The 21521-nt window shown below is 37.5% G+C and overlaps 1 protein-coding gene and 1 pseudogene across 2 annotated transcripts in view; one reads left to right on the top strand and one right to left on the bottom strand.

The window, feature by feature from the left end:
• Positions 1-8477, bottom strand: part of DBT (dihydrolipoamide branched chain transacylase E2) — a 53259-nt gene extending 44782 nt beyond the window's left edge. The window contains exons 1-2 of one of the 2 annotated variants that reach the window (XM_047871795.1): positions 8381-8477; positions 3097-3220 (exon numbers count right to left, since the gene is read on the bottom strand). In XM_047871795.1, coding sequence (XP_047727751.1) covers positions 3097-3220; positions 8381-8431 — 175 coding nt within the window. In that variant the 5' untranslated portion in view covers positions 8432-8477. Of the gene's footprint in view, positions 1-3096; positions 3221-8380 lie in introns of those variants that run through there. The other variant, XM_047871797.1, reaches the window with a different exon arrangement.
• Positions 8478-14206: 5729 nt separating this feature from the next.
• LOC125173644 (cytoskeleton-associated protein 2-like) lies at positions 14207-16205 on the top strand (annotated as a pseudogene).
• Positions 16206-21521: the final 5316 nt, after the last annotated feature.

Below are 21521 nucleotides of genomic sequence, written 5' to 3'. Positions count from 1 at the left end.
TGTTAATTAAAATTGCTTATAAAACACACAACAAGCTGATTAAAGTAGTAAAACTTTCTTCAATAAATATGAGGAGTCAGTTAATGGTTAAGAAATACAAATACATTTCTGATATAGAGGTATTAGGTACCTCTTGTTTCCTCTCTATCTAGTAAGTTGGGTCCTCTCACAGCCTGCTGCTCATAGTATAAACTGGAACCTCTCTGAAAAAATAGTTTGGTGTTAAGTATCAAAAGCTTAAAGAAAAAAAAAAAAAGAGGGGGCGCCTGGATGGCTCAGTTGGTTAAGTGTCCAAATTGGACTCAGGTCATGATCTCACGGTTCACAAGTTCAAGCCCTGCATTAGTCTCTCTGCTGACAGCTCAGAGCTTGGAGCCTGCTTCAGATTCTGTGTCTCCCTCCCTCTCTGCCCCTCCTCCCCCACCTACCCCCCATCTCTCAAAAATAAATAAACATCAAAAAAAGGAAAGTCCTTCTCTTTGACTCAATAAGCAATTCTGCTTTTAAGACTTTTTCCCCCATGAGGAAACAATTAAGATAGGTACAAAAAGATTTATGCTCAATAATAGCTTTCATAGAGTTAAAATGAAGACTTGGAATATCAATCTAAGTCACCAAAAAATGACAAGTAAATATACTATGGTACTTCTATACAAAACAATATTATGCAAGGAACAACATGAGCAAGAAGAACATGGAAATATAGTGCACAGTATGGTTAGGGAATAACACACAGCTCCATATGGCTGAAGATAGTATATGTGGCAAGAAGTCAGTCCAGATTTAAAAGACTTTCTTCGTGGTGCCTGGATGGCTCATTTAGTTAAGCATCTGACTCGTTATTTCAGCTCAGGTCATGATCTCACGGTTTGTGAGATCTCTCTCCTCTGCCCCTCCCCTGCTCACACATGCACTGTCTCTCTCAAAATAAATAAATAAACTTAAAGAAAAAAAAAAGACTTTCTTTGCCATGCCAAGGTGAGGTGTCTGGAATTTATCCTAAAGGTAATCAGGAGCCAGTTGTAAGTAAAATATGGTCATAAATTTTTTGCAGCTGCTCCCATAAGACATAAAGTCTGATTCACCACAACTTAAATCTATGCTGGCCTGTCACTTGCTTGGACAATAGAATATAGCAGAAATGAAGTTGTACAAATTCTGGAGCCTAGACCTCAAAGGACCTCGCAGCATCTTCTACCTTCTCCCTCTTGGAATATTGCCTTGAGATCCCTGAGTAAGGAAGCCTTCTAGTCTACTGGAGGATGAAAGGCTATATGGAGAAGAAATGACAGGCCCCACCTGAAAACCAGCACCACTGTCAGACATGTATGTGAGACCATCTTAGACCTTCCAGCCCAGATGATTCTCCAGCTGAAGACAGCCATATTAGTGAGTTCAGTGAAACCAGCAGAGGAAGCACCCAGGTAACCCTGAGAATACTGAGAAATCATAACTCACTGTTGCTTTAAGCCACGAAGTTGTAGACAGGGTTATTATTCAGGCATAATAAATCAATAGGGCATACCATCTGCAATTTCAGATCTGTAACCTGAGATCTATAATTTTGGAAACAAATCTCTCTGGCAGGAATGTGGTGGATGGGGTTGGGAAGGAGTGACAGACAAAGCAGTTAGGAGGCTACTACAGGTAAGAAACTGAAGTATGGAACTTAATATATTTATATATTTTCAAAGCTGTCTAAAAAAGAGAAGACAAATTTAAAAATCATGTAAGATGTAAAATTAATAGATTTAGGTAACCAATTTGATATGAAACAGGAATCAGGAAGACTTCAGGTTTCTAGCTTGAATATTCATTTAGTGAGGGGATATAGGAAAAGAATATATATCCAGAGCACCAAAACAGTGCCTTGGCAGATAGTAGGTGATCAATAAATATCTGTGTTAAATGGATTTATTCTCGCAACAATACAATGATTTAGATACTATGATTAATCCCATATTACAAATGATGAAATAGAAAGAAATTAAGTAACTTGCTTAAAGTTACACAGCTAGTAGGAGTTTCCACTTGAATGGCTTCTATCTTCTCTGAGAAGACAAAAGATCAACTTTTAAAATAAAAATCTGAGCCTGGATGGCTCAGTTGGTTGAGCGTCTGACTCTTGATTTCGGCTTAGGTCATGACCTCAGGGTTGTGAGATCAAGCCCCTTGTTGGGCTCCATACTGGGTGTGAAGCCTGCTTAAGATTCTCTCTCTGTCTCTGTCTCTGTCTCTTTCTCTCTCTCTCTCTCCCCTTTCCCCCCGCCTACGCCTCTCCCAGACACATGTGTGTGCATGCACATGCTCTCTCTCAAAATAATAAAAATAAAAATAAAATAAACAAATAAATATTTTTAAAAAGCGGTGAAGATAGGGTTTATATATCTTTGGATGTTGTGAAAGATGATCTGTAAAAGGCATGGAAAGACTGACTGATCTCAGGGGCTGGATCTTCCTGGATTTCCCCAGTTTTCATTGCTAGCACAGACTAAGGCACCAAGTATCTGTCAAAAGCTTAATGATACAACAAAAGTCTAGGGTTATCAAAGTTCTAAACAGAACATCAGGAAAAAAAAGTTTTAATGTACTTGCCAAATCTAATACCTAAAGCCTCAAACTCTTTACAGAGGGTAGAAAAAGGGGACAAAGGTAATTAAATGGTAAAAGTCAGGGATCTTTCTACTCAGAAGCACCTTGGGCTGGTTTTATCACACAATCTTAACACAACAGACTGAGGTAAGTGTTCCATCCAACCAACAATATAGTGACAATACAAGGATACAATCTGTTAAGTCAACAATTTACCTGGCTATTGCACTTAGCTGAGTCAGATGACAAAGAACAGGTGGCCCAAGACAATCCATTCCCCACATTTGAAGACACAAGCATTAAGGGAAAGATGTGAAAGGGGTGAGGGGGCACAAAAAAAAAAAAAAAAAGAAAAGGACAGATTCGGGGAGAGCAAGGAGGCTCAGGCTAGACAGAAAAGGTTAACTTTTTTTTTACTTTGATAAGTCTTCAATTACTTTTTAAAAAGTTCTGGGTAAGATACAAAACCTTATTTCATATGGGCTATTTTGAGATCATACTTACCAGCAGTTGTTTTCAGCAACTGATGTGGATGACTATACTTGAATGAAGGATAACCAAAGAAACACACATATTGTGGCTTCAAAACATGAACATTACTACAGGGTTGAAAGTAGCGAACACAAATCTAAAGATGAGAAAACAAAAAAGTAAAAGCTTTTATGAATGTTCTCGATGGCTTTTCTCTGTAAGTATATATTCAGTTTCAAGTTTATTCTAAAGGTAGAACAGTCATTATCAAAATACAAACAATATGAAAGTATCTAGGCCAAAATCTGAACTGGCCAAAACCTGGTGTCAGGGACAGTCAAGTTTATTAAGATAGGTTATTTTTTAAGTACTGTATGTCTGTTCGGGAAATCAAAGGAATTTAAACCCCAGAACCCAAAGAACATTTTGTTGTTCTTTTATTTAATAAAATTATATCCCTGGAGTCAGATTTATTTATGTGCTTATGATCCTTGCCTAAAATTTCTTATAAAAGTAAAGAAATTTTAACATATTCTGTACAAACACATTGTAAGTACAGTTGAGTCAGTAAAGACTTCCTAAAATAAAACTTAAAGAATTCAAAACTGACTTTTAGTATCTAAAGACACTGAAAAACATATGTAGTGATGTATGGAAAGGTTTTCTTACTGGAATTTATAGATGACTCTTTAGATGCAACTATTTTATAGAATATCCTAGAATAATACATGACAATATATAATAGAAATAAGTGTGCCTGAATCTATTTGACTTGATATAAAACCTAGGTGTTTGAAATGTAGACTATTTTATTTTGAAAGTTAATATTTCAATGTTATTAATACCTGGTTAACTATATCACACTTTTAAATGTAATTTATAGAAATTTTTAACCTCCTTAATGTATCTGAGAATATTGTCATGTATTTTAAATTTTTTTATTAATGTAGGAGAGAGTTACTTTTACTTAAAAAAATTACTTTATTATCATGTACTTTATATTTTAGTGATTAGCCCTTAAAATTTTTTAATTTGTAATACATATACGTTATGTATTGTAGCCATATTATAATATGTATTTATAAATAAGAATTTTGTTCTTTTTCTGACAGCAAATAATATAAAAACAAATATTTGGTTTACTAATAGGAATAATATATTTAAATTATTATGTGATATTTCACCTTAATTTCCAAGATGCTACTCATTTCTGAAGGGAAAGAAAAACTAAAGATCCCCTTCCTAAAACACAAATAATCTTAAATCATGCATCTTAGTTTTACTTTAAGAGCTAATCCAAAAGCAACTAATCTTTACAATATCTATATTTTATTCTTATTAAAATTAACATTGAATTAACATTCAAACCTAACTGAAATTGATAGCTTAAAACATAGCAGATAGTGAAAGAATGCTCTTTTCCAAACCCCCATTTTCTATGTCCATACTTTCTACTTCAACTCCCATAACCGTGGCTCTTGGTCAACAACAAAATCAAAATTAAATAAATTTAATTTGGGGCGAGTAAATGGATGTTTTGAATTATACAGGTTAACCTTGATTTTAAAAAAATAGTTCTTTTAAAAATAACCTTTGAAAGAAAATTAGACTATTAGAAGGTCCTACCTTCAACAACACAAGTTTTATTGAAGAACTACTAATCAGGCAAAGGAGGGACAAACTACCAAACGTTTACTGAATGCCTGCTATGTGCTGGGTACTTTACAGGTCTTTAAATGCATCACCTTCCTTTTATCTCATAGTTATCTTCTGGAATAGGCACATTAGCCCTCTTTAACACATGAGAAACGAATGCTCAGAGAGGTAAAGTGATTTGTCCAAGGTCCTATAGCAAACAAATGGCAAAATTCAGCTCTGAAACCAAGTAAATTTGACTCCAAAGCCGAGGCTCTTTCTATCACACACTGTAACACACTGTTATACATGGGAGAAATAATCTCTGCTTTGAACTTATAACTTAGCTGAAACAACACACACACACACACACACACACACACACACACACACTTGCATGGGCATGTATGCTCTTGTTTTTTGTAATAAGTATTGGCAGCAGGTGTTAGAAAAGTTTAAGAATAGAGTCTTTTGTGTTTTGTTTTGATTTTTCAAGTTGGTTTGACCTAGGAAGGCTTCTTGGAGGAAGAGTTGAAGTGGACCTTGCATCATAAGTATTAATAAATAAAGAGCAGAAATGCACTTTAAGGCAGAGGAAACAGCATAAAGAAAGGAACTCCCGCAGGAACTTGTCTCCCGGGGCAGAGTGGCTTGACCAAATTTATAAAAGGGAGCAGCGTAAGTGGCTCAAGGACCAAATTACTGATGACTGTAAATGTCAGGATAAGGAGTTTGAACTCATACACTATAGGTTATTGAAGAAAAAGAACTAAGAAATTAATCTAGTTGCAGCTTATTGATTAGATTATAACAGGTAAAGCCAAGTAAGAGAGGAAAAAGAAAGTAGAATAGTATTTGAGGCATGAAAGAACAGGCTCCTGAAGTGATTTACAGTGGAAAAAGAGAAAGCAACGTAAGTGCAACAGGCATTATGCGATAAGTAGCAACTAAATGGATTAAGAGAAGGCTAAAAAACATTAGTGAAGCTGCTGAATGGAAAGATAAAAAAGCAATAGGAGGGAGAAAGAGAAAAAATAGTTTTTCAAGCTGAAAAAGACATTTTTCCTGGAAACAAAATATAAAAAAAATAGGAGATGAAACAAAGGTTTAGCAGATTCAAGTAAGGAAATAAATAATAGTTGTTTATTGAGCAGTTGTTGAGCACTCTCAAAAACAGGGATTGTGCTGGGCTTGGGAATTCAAAGCTAAGTAGGCTACAGAATATAGTCCCTGAATTCAAGTTGCTTCATTACAGGAAGACAGATAAAATAGAAAAATTCAGGGTTAATTCAGTATAGGTTAATCAAGAGTCAAATGCATGATGCATAGGTAGATTAGAGAACAAAATAGATGTTAATTCCTTCTCTTATGGAAAGTACAGTCCACACCTTCAAAGATAAAGACAAGGACATAGGTGATTATGACATAGTGTTATAATAGGAGAAATAGAGTATTAAAGGAACACAAAGGAGGGAGAAAGTAAAGATCTAAGGGATGAGTAGGAGTAATCCAGGTGATGAGGTGTGTTAGCAGATGAGGCCATAGGGAAGGAAGGCAAGAGTCTTTAAAGCAGAGGAAATACACGTGCAAAGATCTGGAGTCTGGAGTCGAGAGAGAGCAGTATGCTCAATTAACTTAAGTTCAATATAGTTCCAGTGTAGTTTAGTATGGGGTAAGGGTGAGGGAAGTGTCAGAGTGGGAGTTGGGATGGGTAAGTTTCAGCAAAAACGAAGCCAGAGAGATTTGGAAAGGTCCAGATCATAAATTGCCTCACAGTCTTTTAAATTTTGGACATTCTGCTTAGGGCAGTTTCAAGTGAGGAAATGACATTCTCAAATTTGTGTCTTACGTTTTAAGATCATCCTGGCTACACTACGGAGAATGGGTTGGAGAGCCACCAGATTGGAGGCAGAAAGTCCAATTAGTCCTTATCCTAGACGGACCAGGATAGCAGCAGTTGGGGGCAAGGCGGAGAATTACAACTAAATTTGGGAGATTTACAGGCTAGAATCAAAAGAGAAACAGGTCTGGGAGTTTAGTTCTGGAACCTAGAATCCGATGTGCCACTGAGGCATTACGGCAGAACTGTGATGCGGCTAAATGCTAGCTCCTTCAAGACTCCGGGTGTTAGCAGTGGCCATGTAACATAGTCCTGATCAATGAGTCTGAATGGTACCACCCCTTCCTCCTTCCTGCCCTGAGTACGAAGTTGTAGAAGCTCTCTTGTAACCATGAAAAAGGGCAAACTTGCTGAAATGACAACCTTGATAAATATGAGCCACTTAACCAATACCAGCTTCCATCTAACTTTGGGATGCATAGATACTTAATTTCCCATTTATTGGCTGGGTTTTTATTACTTGCAGCTGAAAAATACTTAATATGTAGGCAATTGGAGATTTTCAGGACAGTAAAATATATATGGGTCTGGAGTAGAGCTGGCTTGAAGACTGGGGAACTTTAGGAATCATCAGCACATACATGGCAACTAAATTCAAATAAGTGGCTGAAATAGTCCAGGAAGTGCCAAAAGTGCTGAGGGCCAAAGTCAGAGCCTTTAGAAACACCAATACATATTTAAAAGTTTGGGCAGGAAAACAGGAGATTGGGATGAAGTGGAAAACATATAGAAGAAAAATATTGGGAAGTTGGTGTTACAGAAGCCAAACAAGGAGAACTCTCAAAAGAGAGGCCAATACCTAGCAAGGTACAAATTTCAAGTTACACGGTATCCTCTGAGAACCCCTTTCAGACCCCCATCCCCCCTCCTATGTGTTCCTGTAACTCTATAATGTCCCATCATAGCACTTCTCAAGCTGTTAATTGCTTGTTTGTGTCTCTCTCTCTCTTTCCTCTGTCTTCCACCACAAGGCTGTAATTAGTCTGGGACCACAGGAGTCGTATTCATATTTGCATCCCTAGTGGCTGCACAGTACCTGGTACACAGCAGGCTCTTGACAAATTTTGTAAAATCGGGGTTTGATCACTGTAAGATCTTAGGGAAGAGGAGTCCCAGAAAGAAAAACCCTACGCAGATAGGATAAAACACTATGATTACTAGGATGTTAGGTGTTTGGTGCTACAGGGTTGTTGAAAGGGAGGAACTTCAGGGAAGATGGTGGTGGGTCGTAGCTCTGGTGATAAAAAGGTTGGAAAGATACGTGGCGCAGACACAACAGAGAAATACAGGTCCACAAAATAAAGCTTAAGCCTCTGCTCCTCGGAGGCAAGGGCCCATGGTGTTATGCTTTGCTTCATGGGTCTCTTCCTCTAGACTATAAATTCTCTGAGGCAGGGGTCGTGTTGTCAGTGTTTGGCAGAGTGGGTGTCCAATAAATGCTTAATGATATATATCTGCATATCCCCAGCACCTATCACAATGCCCAGCACCTAGACAGTGCTCAATAAAAGCTAACGGGCGAAAGGCTAGATGAGCCTGGGTGTAGACAAAGCTGGAACGCGACCGAGTGGCGAAAGAAGCATGGCCAGGTAAGGCTGGGAGTGAGTCTCCAGACCGGTCTGCTCACCACCTTATCTGCCCTTCATTTAGCATACATCCTTTTACCTCTCCGTCACGCGTGCCCTTTCCGCGTGGTACTCGGAGGACAAAGTAACACACCTCCCCGGGAATACTCCCGACACATTATCCCTTCCTGAACTCAACTCAAACCAAACCGCTTACCAGCCGCCCAGCATTCCGGCTCCAGGTTCCCAGAACTCGCACTGCGGCCATCTTACCCGGAAATGACAAGTGCACCGCGGTTGTTAGACTTGTCTCGGAGGTTTGTTAGACATGTCGACCTATCCGGAGCCGGGAAACGCACCTCCCCCTGAGCGGCCAATGGCGAGGGAAGGAACGAGCCTCCCACCGGACAGCCAACCAGGGGGCGGGGCGGGGCCTGAGATAAACACTAGGGGGTGGAGAGTCCCGCGTGGAGGTAAAAGAGCATGCTGGAGGGGAGAGAAGTGGGGAGGAGTCAGCTCAAAGTTAATTTCAGGGACAAAGTTGGGCAAAGCATTGCTGTGCTTACCAACGATCATCTTTTGAGTCCATAAAGTGGAAATAGAAAGTTAAGGGAACACAAAGGAAGGGCACTCGTCTGGAGAGAGTTATGGTGGAGGGATGAATTAGAAAATATCTGCTTTCAGCTTGTATTATAACCGCCTTAATTACAGAAAATGGGACATTTCTATACTCGGTGGCAAGGCTCTGTGCCACTAATTGAGTCACAAATCTATGCTGGAATACTATCTAGTGATTGATACTTCTTACTCCCACTGAGTGTTCTTGATTAATGAAATTGCTTTTTCAATGTCCCTCCCCCCCCCCCCCAGAAGATAAAGTTTACCCTACTGTCTAAAATAAAGATACCAACACTATCTTTTCTCCTTAGAGAATGTTGTCAGATGCAGCTGCCCGGTGTACGCAATATATCACAGACCTACAACCTTTATCTACTTGCCTCTTGGAGAAATGTTAAGTTGAGGTCAAGTTGATAGGGGGTAGATCAGAGTATTGACGGTCAATCTTTCTCAGAGCAATTAAGACTCCAATTTCTAGAAATGTTCAGGATGACATTTGTCTGGTTCTTGCCTTTTACATGGGAATTAAAATCTGTACAGATGTCTAAAGAACTAAAGAGAAAAAAATGGGAACAAAGACAACATTGTAAGTCCTCAACATTGAAGGTTAGTTCACAGTTATTTCACAAATTTACTGTCTAATATTACCCAAACTCACACTTTTTTTTTTTGCTTTATTTGCTTTTCAGTATATTTCACATACACACTATTGTAAGCAATAATCCAAATCATTACTTTTATAACAAATCTGGGACGGTTAAAAGAACTTCAATTTTTTAACTGCCCTATCAACAAAACATTTTATAAGTATTATTAATACATTCGATAATCCCACATGCATGTGTGTTTTTTAACTTTTTTATTTTAGACAGAGCACATGTGAGTGGAAGAGGGGGAGTGGGGCTGAGGGAGAGAGGGAAAGGGGGGCAGAGAATCTCAAGCAGGTCATACTCAGTGCTGAACCCCACGTGGGCCTTGACCCCATGACCCTGGGATCATGTCCTGAGCCCAAGTAGTCAGATGCTCAACCAATTGAGCCACCCAGGCACCCCACACATGTGTGTGCATTTTATAAAGTTGAAGTAGCTATGCCTTTGAAGTGAATTATTTTTCTTCCCAGAGCCCCTATACTACCTTCTTCGTCTAAATTTTCCCTTGAATTCTGCCTTCTCCTAAGAAAATATTTGGTTATTCTTTTCTTTTACCCTCTTTTTCCCTCAGTGGATTACTATTTCCACATTCAGTAATTGTGTGTGTCCTTATCTTTTAGCATTAACAGTTATGCCACCTACTCACTAGTTAATCCTTTCACTTGACCTCAAAAGAACCAAAGAACCATTTTCCCTTTTTTTGTAAATAAATAAAATGACTGATTATGACCCATTAATTCCATTGCTAGGTATCTACCCAAGAGAAATGAAAACATATCCACACAAAGACTAGTATAAGAATAATGGAAATAACATTCTTTTTAATAGCCAAAAACTAGAAACAGCCTAAATATCTTTCAACAAGGGAATAGATGAACAAAACGTGGTATATCCATCTCATAAAATATTATTTATCCTTAAAAATTACTGAAACACTGGTACATGCTATAACATAGATGGACCTCAAAAATACTATGGGAAGTAAAAAAAAAGCGAAACCCAAAAGCTCATATATTGCATGATTCTGTTTGTATGAAATGCCCCCCCCCAAAAAAAAACACCCCAATCTACAGAGATAGCAAATTAGTGGTTGCCTGGGGCTAGGAATGGGAATGGGAAATGACTGCATAGGAGCAAGAAAAAATTTTCGTAGTGATAGAAATTTCCTATTATCAGACTGTGGCGATGGTCACATAACTGTAAAGTGTACTAAAAATCACTGAATAGTATGGTTAAAACAAGTGAATTTTATGGGATACCTCAATGAAGCTGTTAAATTTTGTGTTCTATTGTATACTTATAAAAGAATAATGTAACATATAGATAAGTCATACATAATAACAAAAACATTGGACCCATTATACAATTTAAGAAATAGAACATTTCCTATGCTGGTGAAGGTCACACTGTCTGCTCCTCCTCTAAACCCTTCTTTCACCCAAGGTAAACATCATCCTGCATTGTGTGTTCAGCATTCCTTTGTTTCCATATGTTTTATACAGATCTCTAACAATATCTTGTTCACCTCTGCCTATTCTTGAGTCTTATAGAAATGATATCAAATTGTATCCTTCTGCAACCAGCTTTTATGACCATACCACAACTTATTTATCCATTCTCTATGTGATGAACATTTGTGCTGTTTCTAGTTCTTTGCCACTGCTATTACCACCAGTGCTGCTACATGAATTCTTTTCTCTTGGACATGTGCAAGAGTTTTTTTAGGGCAGTGTTTCTCAGATTGTAATTAACATTCATATCAACTGGGAATCTTGTTAAAATGCAAATTCCAATTCAATAAATCTGGATGGGGCCTGAAATTCTGCATTTCTAGCAAGCTCTAGATGGTACAATTGCTACTGGTTAGCCAACCACACTTTGATTAGTAAGACAAAGATATATACTTAAACATAGAATTGTGTGGGGCGCCTAGGTGGCTCAGTGGGTTAATCATCTGACTTCAGCTCAGATCATGATCTCACAGTTCGTGGATTGGAGCCCTGTATCGGGCTCTGTGCTGACAGCTCAGAGCCTAGAGCTTGCTTCAGATTCTGTGTCTCCCTCTCTCTCTCTGCCCCTCCCCTACTCACGCTCACTTCTCTCTCTCTCTCTCTCTCTCTCTCTTTCTCAAAAAATAAACATAAAAAAATAGAATTGTGGAGACTTTGATTACACTTATCTTTGATTGCACTTACTCAAGATAATGAAATATTGTTTTCCAAAATGATGGTGCAAAATACACAGTAGCTGTTTAAGGGAATACCCATAATTTCTGATTTGATATTGTCACACTTAAACAGAATCAATATTTTCCCCAACTTAGTAGTTGTAAACAGGTATCATGGTCTTAGTTTGAAGTTCCCTAATTGTTAATAAGGTTGGACACATTTTCATATGTTTATCAATCATCCTTGAAGTGCCTGCTCATGTTTTTAGCTTATTTTTTCACTATTGTGTACATATATTTTTCTTATTGATTTGTGTAGGATTTATTTATATATTTTATTGTAATGCTCTTTCATTTATATGTGTTTTTGGTGTCTCCTTCCTTGTATTTGCTCTTTTGAAACTGTGTTTGGTGTACAGAGTGTTTCCCTTTTTTTAAGTTTATTTATTTATTTTGAGAGACAGAGAATGTGCACGCAGGCAGGCACATGCACACACACACACGAGTGGGGAGGGGAGAGAGAGAAAGAGAGAGAGAGAGAGAGAGAGAGAGAGAGAGAGAGAGAGAATCCCAAGCAGGCTCTGTGCTGTCACACAAATGTGGGGCTCGAACCCACAAACTGTGAAATCATGACCAGAGCCAAAGCCAAGAGTTGGGACACTTAACCAACTGAGTCACCCAGGCACCTCTGGAATTCTTCCTTTTCATCATTGATTGCATCAGTCTTTTTCTGTATGGTTAGTGCTTTTTCTGTCTTGAGAAATACTTCTCAATCCAAACGTCCTAAGGTAGTCTGCTCTATTTCCTTCACATTTAAATCTTTTGTTTTGTTTTGTAATTTTAAAATTGAGGGGCGCCTGGGTGGCGCAGTCGGTTAAGCGTCTGACTTCAGCCAGGTCACGATCTCGCGGTCTGTGAGTTCGAGCCCCGCGTCCGGCTCTGGGCTGCTGGCTCAGAGCCTGGAGCCTGTTTCCGATTCTGTGTCTCCCTCTCTCTCTGCCCCTCCCCCGTTCATGCTCTGTCTCTCTCTGTCCCAAAAATAAATAAAAACGTTGAAAAAAAAATTTAAAAAAAATTGAAATGTTATTCACATACCATGAAATTCACCTCTTTTAAGTGATTTTTAGTATATTCACAAAGTTGTGCAACCATTACCAGTATCTAATTCCAGAACATTTTCACCACCACCAAAAGAATTAATAATATCTTTCCATTCTGGAAATCCCATCCCTCCACCCCCTCTAAACCCCTGACAACTAATAACAGGTCCATAAATTTGCCTATTCTGACATTTCATTTCATATCAATGGAATCATACAATATGTATTATTTTGTGACTGGATTCTTTCACTTAGCATAAAGTTCTCAAGGTTCATCTATTATTCCTTTTAATGGCTCAATGACATTTCATTGTATGGATATAACACATTTTTGTTTATCCACTCATCAGTTGATAGACATTTGGGTTATTTCCATTTTAGATCTATTATTCATTAAGATTCATTATTATTCATAATAATCATAATGAACATTCTTGTGCAAATTTCTTTTTCTTCTTGTACAAGTTTTTGTGTGGACATGTTTTCATTTTCTTTCACTTATCATTTTATTTTATTTCAAATTCCACCTAAGAGTGGAATTGCTAGGTAGCATGATAACCCTATGTTTAACTTTATGAGGAAATGCCAGACTGTTTTCCAAAATGGTTGCACCATTTCATATACCCACTAGCAGTGTATGAAGGTTCTGGTTTCATGCCCTCACCGACACTTATTATTATTGGTCTTTTTTATTATAGCCATACTAGTGGGTGTGAACTTATACTTCATTTTGGTTTTGATTTGCATTTCCCAATGAAAAATGATGTTAAGCATCTTTTCATGCACTTATTGGCCATTTGTATATCTTCTTTGGAGGAATGTCTATTCAAATTCTTTGTCCATTTTAAATTGATTGTCTTTTTATTTTTGAGTTGTAAGTGTTCTTTATAAATTCTAGATACTAGACTTTTATCAGATATATGATTTATAAATATATTCTCCCATTCTGCAGTTTGTCTTTTCACTTTCTTTTTTTTTAATGTTTATTTTTGAGACACACACACATACATAAAGTGGGAGCGGAGAAGGGGCAGAGAGAGAAGGCGACAGAATCCAAGGCAGGCTCCAGGTTCTGAGATGTCAGCACAGAGCCCAATGAGAGTACAAACCCATGATCTGTGAAATCATGACCTGAGTCGGAGTCAGACACTTAACCCGACTGAGCCACCCAGGCGCCCCTCTGTCTTTTTACTTTCTTGATGGTATCCTTTGAAGCACAAAAGTTTTTAATTTTAATTAAATTGAAGTCCAATTTATCTATTTTTTTCTTTAACTGTTGGTATTTTTGGTGTCATATCTTGGAAACCTTTAATCCAAAGTCAATGAAGATTTACATCTATGTTTTCTTTTAAGAGTTTTATAGTTTTAGGGACACTTGCTTGGCTCAGTCAGAAGAGCATGTGACTTTTGATCTTGGGGTGATGAGTTTGAGCCCCATGTTGGGTGTAGAGATTATTTAAATAAAAATGAAACTTGAGTGCGGCCTGTCAGGGCCGAGACTTGTCCTCCGCCCGCAGCAGCCATGAGCACCCCAGCAGTGCCCCGGGAGCTACAACTGCCCCCGAGCCAGAGGGCCCAGCCCAAGTTCAGAGAACAAAGAAGACAGAAACTCAAGGAACATATGTTAACAAGAAAAACGTTTTTGCATACAAGGAGGAAAATCATATATCCAGTGGAGACCAGAAAGTGATGACCTCTGAGGGCCAGGTCCATGAAGAGACAAAAGTTCTGAAATTTAAAACAAAAATGGCTCGTAAAGAAAATGTCAGTAGACCTCCCGGGAACAAAAATAATATAACAATGGAAAAAAATTGTATTCCTTTAAGGCCTTCTAATGAACTAACCAATTCAACTATAGCAATTGATACACCTAATTCTGAGGATAATGATCAAACTGGGCAGTTGGTACCAATTAAAGATGACCCTCCAGGTCAACACATGACATTAAGCCAAGTGTTTCATCTTAAAAACAACAATAAAAAGAAACAAATAATGACAGAAAAACCAAAGCAAGATGCTAACATGTCCAAGAAGCTTGTGCTTGGATCTTACCGTGGCCAAACTGTTCAGTCTAAGATTAATTCATTTAGAAAGCCTCTACAAGTCAGAGATGAGAGTTCTGCAGCAATAAACTTTCGACTACAGTCCCTAAAGCTACAGAGCCTCTGCGCACAAACAGCAGCAGTGTGACAGGGAAAAGCGATAGAGCCTCTAAAGTGACGACTACCACTAAACTTGTGAGCACTACAATTCAGAACAGACAGCTTCTGCGACCTCCTATTAGAAGTCACCGCGACAATGCTCAGGACACTGTGAGACCAGGCATCGGTAGAAGCTTGGCCAACGTTACGATTCAGAAAGGGCCTCTCGAGAAAGAGTTAGTACAATTAAACACAGTTTCATCTAGTGCCAAAACCGGTTCTCAGGATATAGAAAGAAAGAAGACACTCACAAGAAGTGTGAAGTCTGAAATCGTAGCCAGGCCTGTTTCGTCTTCTAACACCAAACTGATAGAAAAGTCGAAAAACGTTGACCCTCGCAGGCATATAATAGCAAAAGCAACTGAGTAAGTGGAAAGCTGGCAAAAGGAAAGTCCTGAAAAGGCCTCCTAGCTCGGGAGTTACCCAGCCTGAACCTGAAGGGCAACATGAAAACCCAGTTGGGTCCTTTTGGACTACCATGGTAGAAGATGAGCAAAGATTATTTACCGAAAAAGTGAACAAGACATTTTCTGAATGCCTAAACCTGATTAGTGAGGGATGCCCAAAAGAAGAAATATTGGTCATACTGAATGACCTGATTAAAAATATTCCAGATGCCAAAAAGCTTGTTAAATATTGGATATGCCTTGCACATATTGAACCACTCACAAGCCCTATTGAAAACATTATCACAATCTATGAGAAAGCCATTCTGGCAGGCGCTCAGCCTATTGAAGAGATACGACATACCATTGCAGATATTCTGACAATGAGGAGTCAAGAAAAAGTTAAATACGGAGAAAATATTGAGGAGGCTTGTGCAACCAAGGAATACATCCATGAAGTCAGCACTGAAGATAGCGGGGTTAATCTAGAGTCAGGAAAACCAGAAATGGAAAAGAAAACTAGAAATGTGGTATTTCAAGATGATGAAAAAAAGCAAGATGACAAAATAAAAGATTCAACCAATGATGTTAAAACCCCCAGTACAGAAACCAGGGGGAGTTGCTTAATTAAATATAATGTGTCTACTACACCATACCTACAAAGTGTAAAAAAGAAGATACAGTTTGACAATACAGATTCTACATTTAAAGAGCTAAAGTTTCTAACACCAGTGAGACGTTCTCGACGTATTCAAGAGAAGACTTCTAAATTGCCAGATATGTTAAAAGACCATCATCCTTGTGTGTCTTTATTGGAACAATTAACAGAGTTGGGAGGTGAAACTGATGCTTTCGTATGCCGTCCCAATTCAGCACTATGCCCGATGTTCTCAGAGCCTGGAACAGCAGAAGAGAAATAAAGTGATGATGAGAAATGGGGGGAAAAATGAAACTTAAAAAAAGTTTTATACTTTTAGTTCTTACAGTTAAGCCTTTGATCCATTTTAAGTTAATTTTCATATATGGTGTGAGATAGTCTTTAAACCATCTTGAAATAGTTTTCGTGTATGGTGTGAGATAGAAATCCAATTTCATTTTTTCCTTATGGTTAATCCATTGTTCCAGCACCATAAACTGAAGAATTCCTCCTTTTCCACAGATCTGCCATCTCATCTGTTTAGAAATCTAGTTCTGGGCACTAAATAGTGCCAGATAGTCTATTTGTCTATCACTGCGCTAATCTCACATTATCTTAATTACTTTATAGGAATTCTGGATTTTGAGAGGACAAGTGTCTTCAACCTCATTCTTTTTAAAGTTATTCTTGCCCTTTTGTTCTTTCATATCAATTTGAGAATCTGCAATTCAATCTCCTTAAAAAAGTCCTGTGGGCATTTGGTTGAAATTGCATTGAAACTATATTTTCGGGGCGCCTGGGTGGCTCAGGTCATGATCTCACAGTTTTGTCAGTTCGAACCCCACATCTGTCTCTGTGCTGGCAGCTCGGAGCCTGCTTGGGATTCTCTCTCTCTCCCTCCTTCTCTGCTTTTCCCCTGCTCATATTGTCTCTGTCTCTCTCAAAATAAATAAATAAATAAACTAAAAAAACACCCTGTATTTTCAATACTGTATCTAAAGATTCTTTGAGGTTTTCCATGTAGGTAGTCATATCACCTATGAATAATGATGGTGTGTTTGCCTGTCCAATTTTCTGTCTTTTATCTTTTCCTTGTAGAATCTGGCCAGACTTTCACCATCTGTTGAAAAGAAGCCATAATCGTGGGCATTCTTATCTTGTTACTGATTTTAAAAGGAAGATGCCTAATGTTTTTACTTTTTAGAAATCATACATATTCTCAATTGTCTCATTTATATCATAAATTCTTTATTTTTTTACAGTTTGTTTGAATCAAGTTCCAGATATTACCATCAAAAATTTTTTCACACAATTTGCTTGTTGAAGAAAATGGGTTTATTTCTTGAGCCAGTTTTAGTAAGTTCTATTTTTCAAAGAATTTGTCTATATCATTTAAGTTTCAAATTAATTGGCAAAAAGTTGTTCAGGGTATTCTCCTGCTTTAAAAAAAGGTCTGTTGGGGCACCTGGGTGGCTCAGTCGGTTAAGCGTCCAACTTCAGCATGGGTCATGATCTCAAGGTTCATGAGTTTGAGCCCTGCATCCAGCTTTGTGCTGACAGCTCAGAGCCTGGAACCTGCTTCAGATTCTGTGTATCCCTCTCTCTCTGCCCCTCCCCCACTCACACTCTGTCTCTCAAAAATAAACATTAAAAAATTTTTTTCTTAAAAAAGGTCTCTTGTATCTATAATTAGGTGCTCTCTTTTTAGTTTAGTTTAGTTTAGTTTTGTTTTTGGAGTAAGCTCCACACCCAATGTGGGGCTTGAACTCACAACCCTGAGATCAAGAGTCAGATGCTCTACCAACTGAACCACACAGGTGCCCCCTTTTCTTTTAAAATATTGTGTATTTGTACTTTCTTTTTTGAGCAGTCTTACTAGAAGTTTGTCAATTTTATCAGTTCTTTTATTTATTTTATTCTATTTTTTAACATTTATTTATTTTTGAGAGACAGAGCATGAGCAAGGGAGGAGAAGTGAGAGAGACACACACAGAATCTGAAGCAGGCTCCAAGCTCTGAGCTGTCTGCATAGAGCCCCACACGGGACTTGAACTCACAAACTGTGAGATCATGACCTGAGCTGAAATCGATGCTTAACCGACTGAGCCACCCAGGCGCCCCTAAGTTCTTTTAAAGAATGACGTTTATTTTGTAATGTTTTGCTTTGTGCTTTTATCTTTATTAACTCCTTTCTACTTTCTTAGTACTTATTTTCTTTTTCTTTATTCTTTTATTTTTTTTCTTTTCAAATATTTACTTAAATTCTAGTTAGTTAACATACAGTCCAATATTGGTTTCAGGAGTAGAATTCAGTGATTCATCACTTACATAGAACACCCAGTGCTCATTATAACAAGTGACATCCTTAATCACCCATCTAGCTTCCTTAATCCCCCAACAATGTCCCTCCATCAACCTTCAGTTTGTTCTCGATCTTTAAGAGTCTTTTTTCCTTTTTTCCTCCCTTTCCATATGTTCATCTGTTTTGGTTCTTAAATTTACACATATGAGGGAAACCATATGGTATGTGTCTTTCTCTGACTGACTTATTTTGCTTAGCATAATATACTCTAGCTCCATCCACGTTGTTGCAAATGGCAAGATTTCATTCTTTTTTATGGTTGAGTAATATCCTGTTGTATATATATATATATATATATATATATATATATATATATATATATATACACACCACATCTTCTTTATCCATTCATCAGTTGATGAACATTGGGGCTTTTTCCATAGTTTGGCTATTGTTTATAATGGTGCTGTAAACATTGGGGTGCATGTACCCCTTTGAATCTATATTTTGGTATCCTTTGGGTAAATACCTACTAGTGCAATTACTGGACTGCAGGGTAGTTCTTTTTTTTTTTTTAATTTTTTTTAATATTTATTTTTGAGAGAGACACAGAGTGCGAGTGGGCAGAGACAGAGTGGGAGGGTCAGAGACAGAGTGGGAGGGGCAGAGACAGAGGGAAACACAGAATCCAAAACAGGCTCCAGGCTCTGAGCTGTCAGCACAAAGCCTGACGCGGGGCTGGAACTCACAAACCGCAAGATCAAGACCTGAGCTGAAGTTGGACGCTTAACCGACTGAGCCACCCAGGCGCCCCAGGGTAGTTCTATTTTTAATTTTTGAGTAAACTCCATACTGTTTTCCAAAGTGGCTGCACCAGTTTGCATTCCTAGCAGCAGTGTAAGAGGGTTCTCTTTTCTCCACATCCTTGCCAACACCTGTTGTTTCATGTGTTGTTAACTGTAGCCATTTTGACAGGTGTGAGGTGGTACCTCATCATCATTTTGATTTGTATTTCCCTGATAATGAGGGATGTTAAGCATCTCTTCATATATCTGTTAGCCATATACCTGGATGTCTTCTTTGGAAAACTGTCTATTCATGTCTTCTGCCCATTCTTAACTGGGTTATTGGGTTTTTGGACTTACTTTCTAATTCTTTTTTTGGACTTAAGTCAACTTTCAGCCTCTCTTGTATTCTAATAGTAATATTTAATGAAAAAAATTCTTTTGAAGTACTGGTTTCATTGCATTCCTTAGATTTTAATATGTAGATCTTTCATTTTGGGTCACTCTTAACTACTTTAACATTTTTCTATTAACATTTTTTCTTTTATCCATGATTTAATTACAAGTGTTTGTAAATTTATAAACATGTGTTTTTTGCTTGTTTTGCTTGTCTTTTTTGGAATGACTTTCTAATGAAATTCCATTTTGGTTTGGGAATGTCACCTGTATGGTAGAAAATCTTTGGACATTGTTTAGATTTGCTTTGTGACTTAGTCATTTTTTATGTTTCAGGAGTTCTGTAAGAAAATATGTAATCTATAATAATTGATTGAAGAATATATATTGAAATATATATGTATATAATACATAACTGTCATTAAATCAAGCTTATTAGTTGTTTTGTTCAAATCATCCTTATCTTTTCTAAATTTTCATCTGCTTGATCTAGGGCACACAAAGTTTTGAATATTTATATTTTCCTAGTGAATTCAACCTTTTATTTTGTAGTGATTTTTTTTGTCAAAAGTCTAATTTATCATCAATATAGCTATATCAGCACTCTTTTAGTTGGTATTTATCTGGTGCATCTTTTCCATCTTTTTTATTTTCAACTTTTAATGATCCTTAATATTTTAAGTGTATCTCTTATAAATGGGAATATTTTTTATTAAAATTACAATCTCTGGCTTTCAACCAGAAAATTACTTTATAGTTTCACTTCTATTAATTGTATATATGAAATTATTTCTACTTTATTGCCTTAGTGCTTTCTTTATTTCCTGCTTTTTTATGCTGATCTAAGCGTTTTTTTTCTTTTTTAAAAATTGAAGTGTATCTTTCCTTAGTTCATTCTTCCTTTCAGCTGATTTAGAAGTTATACACAATGTTACTTTATTGATTACTCTTGAAAATTTAGCTTGCATACTTATCTTGAAGTCTTAAATCAATTTATGTTTTAACTCTATGCCCAAAGGAGACCTTAGAATTCTGTGCCTCCATCCACCTCTTGACTTACACCCTTTTGTTGTCTGGTGTGATTTTTAAAAAAATTTTTTTAAATGTTTTATTTATTTTTGAGAGAGAGTGATAGTGAGAAAGAGAGAGAGAGGGAGAGAGAGAGAGAGGGTCAGAGGGTCAGAGCATGAGCAGGGGAGGAGCAGAGAGAGGGAGACACAGAATCCGAAGCAGGCTCCAGGCTCTGAGCGGTCAGTATAGAGACCATCGTGAGGCTTGAACCCACAAACTGTGAGATCATGACCTGAGCTGAAGTTGAACACTTAACTGACTGAGCCGAAGTTGAACACTTAACTGACTGAGCCACCCAGGCACCCCTGTCTGGTGTTATTTCATGTAATGGTTTTTTTTAGAAAATTGACATGTTTACAATTTTTTTGTCTTTCCTTCTTATATGTCAGACTTTCTCTTTGAGGTAATTTTTCTTTCTGAACAATAATTTTGCTGGGGACTCAATTCTATGTTGATGGTTATTTTCTGTCAGCATTCTGAAGGTATGACTGTTTTTTTTAAATTATTTTTTAAATTTTTATGTAAGCTCTATGCCCAACATGAGGCTTAAATTCACAACCCTGAGATCAAGAGTCACACGCTCTACCCAACTGAGCCAGCCAGGCACCCCAATCCATTGTCTTTTTTATTTCCATTGTTCTGTTGAGGAATTTGTTTTCAGCTTAAATGTCTTTTCTCCGTAGATAATTGCAAATACCCAGGATCTAACCCAACTCTACCACTTATTTGTTACGTCTGTCACTTTGGCATGTCACTTTGATTCCCTAGGTCTCAATTTCTAATTGTGGTGAACATGAACACAGAAAATGTATATGAAAGCATTACCTAAATGCTTATTATTATTTACTCTTGCCTGGCTAGTTTTACCATCTTGTTTACTTCCTCCTACCACTGGAAGTAGCTGGAATGAGAGAAATGGATCACAGTTAGGATTTCATAGCAAAGTTAGAAATGAAGAAAGAAGGCCAAGGATTCTGAGAAGGTTAAGCTTCTGCAATAGGATCTAAGATGTCAAATAGGAGTAGAGCTTTTCTAACCCATTCCC

The sequence above is a fragment of the Prionailurus viverrinus genome, chromosome C1 (assembly GCF_022837055.1).
Source record: "Prionailurus viverrinus isolate Anna chromosome C1, UM_Priviv_1.0, whole genome shotgun sequence".
Taxonomy (NCBI): domain Eukaryota; kingdom Metazoa; phylum Chordata; class Mammalia; order Carnivora; family Felidae; genus Prionailurus; species Prionailurus viverrinus.
The sequence above is the reverse complement of the archived record's forward strand: the minus strand, read 5'-3'. Positions and strand labels throughout refer to the sequence as shown.